General features: G+C 60.7%; 1 protein-coding gene across 1 annotated transcript in view; it reads right to left on the bottom strand.

Annotated features, from left to right (window-relative positions):
* Positions 1 to 2,396: 2,396 nt before the first annotated feature.
* Positions 2,397 to 5,129, bottom strand: part of LOC104536590 (collagen alpha-1(VII) chain-like) — a gene marked incomplete at its 5' end in the record, with an annotated part of 14,601 nt that continues 11,868 nt past the window's right edge. Inside the window, 5 exons of the mRNA XM_010179246.1 lie at positions 2,397 to 2,446; positions 2,589 to 2,768; positions 3,404 to 3,526; positions 4,692 to 4,727; positions 4,807 to 4,855. Coding sequence (XP_010177548.1) covers positions 2,397 to 2,446; positions 2,589 to 2,768; positions 3,404 to 3,526; positions 4,692 to 4,727; positions 4,807 to 4,855 — 438 coding nt within the window. The remainder of the gene's footprint in view (positions 2,447 to 2,588; positions 2,769 to 3,403; positions 3,527 to 4,691; positions 4,728 to 4,806; positions 4,856 to 5,129) is intronic.

The raw sequence follows: 5,129 nt of genomic DNA, 5'->3' as shown, positions 1-5,129 counted from the left end.
GTGAAAAGCATCCAACCCCCGCAACCCTTTTCCCAGCTGGAAAGTACCACCGAAGGGCGCAGCCTCACCATTTCCTGCAGGTCCTTGTCTCCTGATGTTAAGGTGACGCTCCTGGGGTGTGGGGACCACGAGCTGGGGGGTTTGCCCTGCTCCCTGCCAAGCCCAGGCTCTTATCCTACTCCCAGCTCCACCTCCAACCCATAGAGAGGGTGACGATGACACGCAGGGGCACACACACACATGAAGTTATTAATACATTTTGCCTAATAGCAGATGAAATCATCCCAGGCCGTGGGTGGACATTTGCCCCCTCAGCTTCACCCACTGTGTTTGGAGGGGATTCCAGGAACCCAGGGCAGCTCAGGCATAATTATTTCACATCTGACTTGAGGGATGGTTTTTATCCATATAGTTGAGCCTTCCTGCTCCTGTCAGCCTTGGTTAATCCCTTAAGGAATGGAGAAAATGCACACGTCTATCACTGCTACCCAGCGTTTGTGGCACAGACAGCGAGTGCAGCCTCCCTGGTGTTGTGTCGCACGAGGCTCCCAGCCATCTCCCAGTGCTGGTTTGGTGCTGCTCCCCTGATGGACTCCCTGCCCTGCCCAGCTGGGGGACATTGCTGGAGACACACCACCTCCCTGCTGTGCCAACCCCAGAGCACTGCTTGGGCCACTGGTTTGCAGCCAAATGCACCAGTTCAACCAGGACACCACTGGTTTGCAGCCCACCTCCACCAGTCCAGCCTGGCCTGGCTCCTCTGCCTGCAGTGGGGAGCAGCCTGCAGGTGTTGCTGGGGGCTGAGTCCCACACAGAAGGGTTTTGCCCTTTTCTCAGTGGCTGTGGGAGCACCCAGAGGCTCTGAGGCCAGGCAGGCACCCAAGTGAGATGAGTTGGTAGGTGCTCAGCCCAATGGACTGGCCAGGGCAAGGAGCCAGGGCACCCAGGGCAGGAGCTCAGGCCACTGGGGGTCTTGCCCACCCTTGTGGCCGCAGGGTGACGCGTCCCATGCCAGCAACCCTGGCAGCAGCAGGGAGAGGAAATAACACCGCCTCTGTTCCTCCTCCCGGGGTTGGCCACAACCTCACCCCCAGCAGCCAAAATTAGCCACGGGCACTGATTCACCCAGTGCATCACACTGCACCACAGTCCCGCGTGCCAACACGTCACAGCGCGGCTGGGGGGTCATGGCCTGGGTTACGGCAGCCAGGCACGTGCCGGGCACAGGGATGGGACACCGGGGTCCCCAGGGGGGGATGACGAGCCCCAGCCAGCGCTGCCAGCAATGAGCAGCTGGGAAGGGCATCCCTGGGGTGAGCAGGGGGCATATGCTTGACTCAAGAGCTGGCCCCAAACCCCAGAGGCACCTCCAGCAGCGCACCAAGAAGCATGGCATCTCCCCATGAGTGCAGCTTTAATATGCACCCCCACACGCATCGGTACACATATACATTGGCTCTATACAGATATACACAGAGAGCAGTGGTATGGGCAACACAAAGCCCGCCCAGCAGCCCACAGCCCCTCAGGGCCCTGAGGTGGTGGGGGGTACATCCTCACTTGGCCATGGGACCAGAGTGGCTGCAGATCCTCAGGAGCCAACATTGCTTTCACAAAGTCTTTGAGTGGGAGCGCAGGTGAGCAGGAACCTCCTTTAACATAGCACCATCCTCAGGGTTTCCCTAACGGGATAGGAGGTGCATGTGCACACCCCTGGGATTAAAGACAGACGTGCTGCTGGCAGGCGTGCGAGCTGGATGGTAGCACATGGAGAAAGCCTCCATGCCCCTCCTCCATCCCTGCAGATCTTTGCCAAACCATTGCAGCCGCAAAAGGGGAACTAGGTCCTGATTGAGGTTAAGGTGAAATTTATTCAGATGGCGCTGGTTGCAGCAGGGGGGTAAGGGATGGTGTGCAGGGAGGCACCACCTGGTCCAGGGATGGGGGCAGCCTCCCCTGACAGAGAGCAGGGAGGCGGTTTAAGGACCCATGGGAGGGCAGGGAAGGGGACAAGGGTGTAAAATAAAGGGAGCCCAACCACGCCAAGTTCCAGCTCTGCTCTCCAGCAGCTGGAGAGGGGGCACGGGACCAAGCACCATCCCACTGGCAGCAAATAAGTTAAAAATCAAACTGGGAACAGCCCAGGAAACCTGCCCCCTGCCAGTAGGAAAGGGGGGGGGAATGGTTTCCCAATTGTTACAAATTTCATCTTAACAGGCGATAAAACTGATATGAAAGGACAAAACCCATGAGCAGCAATAAGACACGTTAGAAATAGCACCAAGTTCCTGCCAGGGCTGTGGGGCACACTGCCCCTGCCACCGTGGGCAGCCCAGCCCCAGCCAGGGCACCAGCCGGGCCCCACTGCTGGGCAGCCCTGCCTGCTGAGACACTGCCTACGCCTCCGGCTGCCCTCCCACCTTGCCATCCGCAACGCCGGGGGTGTCTGCAGAGAGAAGTCAGATGGGGTCACAGTGGAGGCAGGGGACCAGCATCGTTCCCCAGCTCTGCATCAGCCGAGCCCACAGCACCGGGCAGAGATGCTGCCAGACCTGCAGGTGCTGGTGGCCATGCTGTGCCGTGCCTACCTGCCCCTGGGCGCTGCCCGCAGTGCAGCTCACACTCCTCCTTGCTGTCGAAGCGGTTGAGGTTGCCCTGGCAGCCGCTGTAGACGAAGGGTCGGCACTCGGCGACTCTTTGGTTGTAGTACCACCGCAGCGTGTAGCGCTGGCAGTCCCCCTCATCCAGCGGCAGGCGGCAGAGCTTGGCTGTGGGGGCAAATGGCAATGGTGAGGGCAGAAGGGGAAGGCAGGGAATGGCTCCCAGCTGAGAATGGACAGGGTTTGGCTGGAGAGGACATTTCCATGCTCTGTCCAAGCACTGGGAGTGAGGGCAGGAGACACCACTCTGGGAAAGCCCTATCCCAGCAAAGATTGGAGATAGAGCTGGGAGGGAGGTGGCATGGGGACATGACAGCCACAGCATCCCTTCAAAGGGTACTGGAGGGACCATCTGCATGCTGCAGCTGCTGCCAGGGCTTCCCTGCTCTCCTGGGGGCTTTGGGATCCTCTCCTGTGGCTCATGACCAGAAGCACAGGAAACCTGCCAGGGGCAGCAGGTCCCACTGGCCCAGCACACTCCCATCACTGTCAGAGATGTCTTCAGTGAGGGGGACAGAGCACAAGGTCTGCACAGCGTGCATGGCACAGCGCTGCAAAGGGAACATGCGCCCCACCTGGGTGCCAGCCAGAGGGCTGCAAATTCCAAATCCCCTCAGCCAGTGGGCACAGGTACCTGCTGCCAGGTGGACTGTGGAGGCATCACCCCAGCAAAGCCTGGGCAGTCCCCTCAGTCACCCCCAGTGGCTCCATCCTCAATGCCAGGCAGGCACAGGGAAGCTCACCACTCATCATAGGCTGCTCCGAGCTGTCCATCTCTGGGACCTCATCGTAGTCCTCCTCCTCCTCCCCGTACATGCTGTCATACTCAAGGTCGTCTGTGTTGAGTATGACCTGCCTGTCCTGCCCTGGGAGATAGCACCGGGTGTCAGCAGCCTTGGTTTTCCCCTCTGTCCTCTCCCCACTCTTTCGCTGAAGACCCCTGGGATGGGCAGCATGGCTACCGATGGATCACCCCTCAGTGCCCACGAGCAGAGGGCAGGGACGTGACTGGCCACAAACATGGAGCAGGGGAAAAGGGAGATGGGGACTAAAAGCCCAGGGATGACACTCACCCTCCTCTTCCTCAGTGTGTGACAATTGGAGCACAGGGACTGCATGAGCGCTGCCAGCGGGGAATGGCGGGGTGGGGAAGAGCCCTGCGAGGGGGAAGGACATGATACAGGCATCAGGGAGGAGGTGAGGGGGCCCAGGGCGCTTCCCCCCTGCATCTCAGGGGGAAACCAACCCTTGCACATGGGAAGCAGACCAGCACTGCACCAGTACTGGGATGGGGGACCTGGGGGCACCCCCTTCTCTCTCTGCACTGCAGATCAGGGCTGCCAGGGGCTCCCAGAGGAGGAAGAGGCAGGAGCAGCTGCTGTCCAGTGAGATAGTAGGGGAGCTGGGAGCCCAGCAGGATGGGGATGGGGACCGGGAGGCACATGTGCCCATGGGACCAGTTTTTGTGCATCCCTCTGGCTCTCCATCACCTGTTTGGCCATGCTCCTTCTCCTGCCGGACGCTTCTTCCTCCTCCCTGGGCAAAGCGGAGGCTACTCCTGGCCTGAGAACCCCAGCCTCCTTAGAGAGAAAGCACCAACCTCATTCCAGCCCACCTCTTGTCCCAATTCCCCCATCCCACTCCTCCAGCCCACCCTCTCCTCCTGTACTCCTGGCCCCTGCAAGCCCGCCTGCCCCAGCTCCAGCACTCAAGCACGGATGGGTCCCCACGGTCCCTTCTTGATCAGGCAGACCCTGGCAGCACCCAGACAACCCTGACAGCACCTGGACCCCACTGGCACCATCTCAAGGCGGGTGCCCCTGGGGATCCCTGCTGTGCTGTCGCTTCTGCCGCACACCATCCCTTCTCCCTGCAAACGCTCCAATGCTGATGCTGGCCCTGACTGAGGGGGTCCCAGAGGGTTGCAGCCACCTCCAGCATCCCCAAAACTGGCAGCACATCTGGGTGCCAGGACTCCTGTGGTGTCACACATGTGGGATAGGAAGAGAGAATAAGAACCTGAGTGCTCACGTGAATCCAGGCGCCGTGGGAAGTGGCCACTGCAGGCTGCAGGAGAGATGGGCAGGGGGTCAGAGGCAGCAGGGGGCAGACCCCAAACCCTGGGGCAGTGGCGGGGGATGCTCACCACAGTGCTGGCTCATCTCCTGCCTGACGAAGGCGCGGATCTCATCCTCCTGCCAGGCACATGGAGAGGCAAAGGACCCACGTTGCAACAGGGGATGGTGCAATTAGAGAGGAGGACTACTCCTTTCCCCAGGCCCCAGCAGAGCCAGAGGTGGAGGAAGCCCCTCCATCAGCAGCAGTGGGACAGATCCCACACCCTCTCCCACCCTGTGCCAGCTCTCTCCTGACTCCTTACCATCATGCCCGGCTCCCCCTTCTCTCCACGGAGCCCCTGGGTGCCGGGACTGCCCCAGGGACAAGCAGAAGGGAGGCGGGAGCCTGGCT

Source organism: Mesitornis unicolor, unplaced genomic scaffold (genome assembly GCF_000695765.1).
Source record: "Mesitornis unicolor isolate BGI_N332 unplaced genomic scaffold, ASM69576v1 scaffold32502, whole genome shotgun sequence".
Taxonomy (NCBI): Eukaryota; Metazoa; Chordata; class Aves; order Mesitornithiformes; family Mesitornithidae; genus Mesitornis; species Mesitornis unicolor.
The sequence above is the reverse complement of the archived record's forward strand: the minus strand, read 5'-3'. Positions and strand labels throughout refer to the sequence as shown.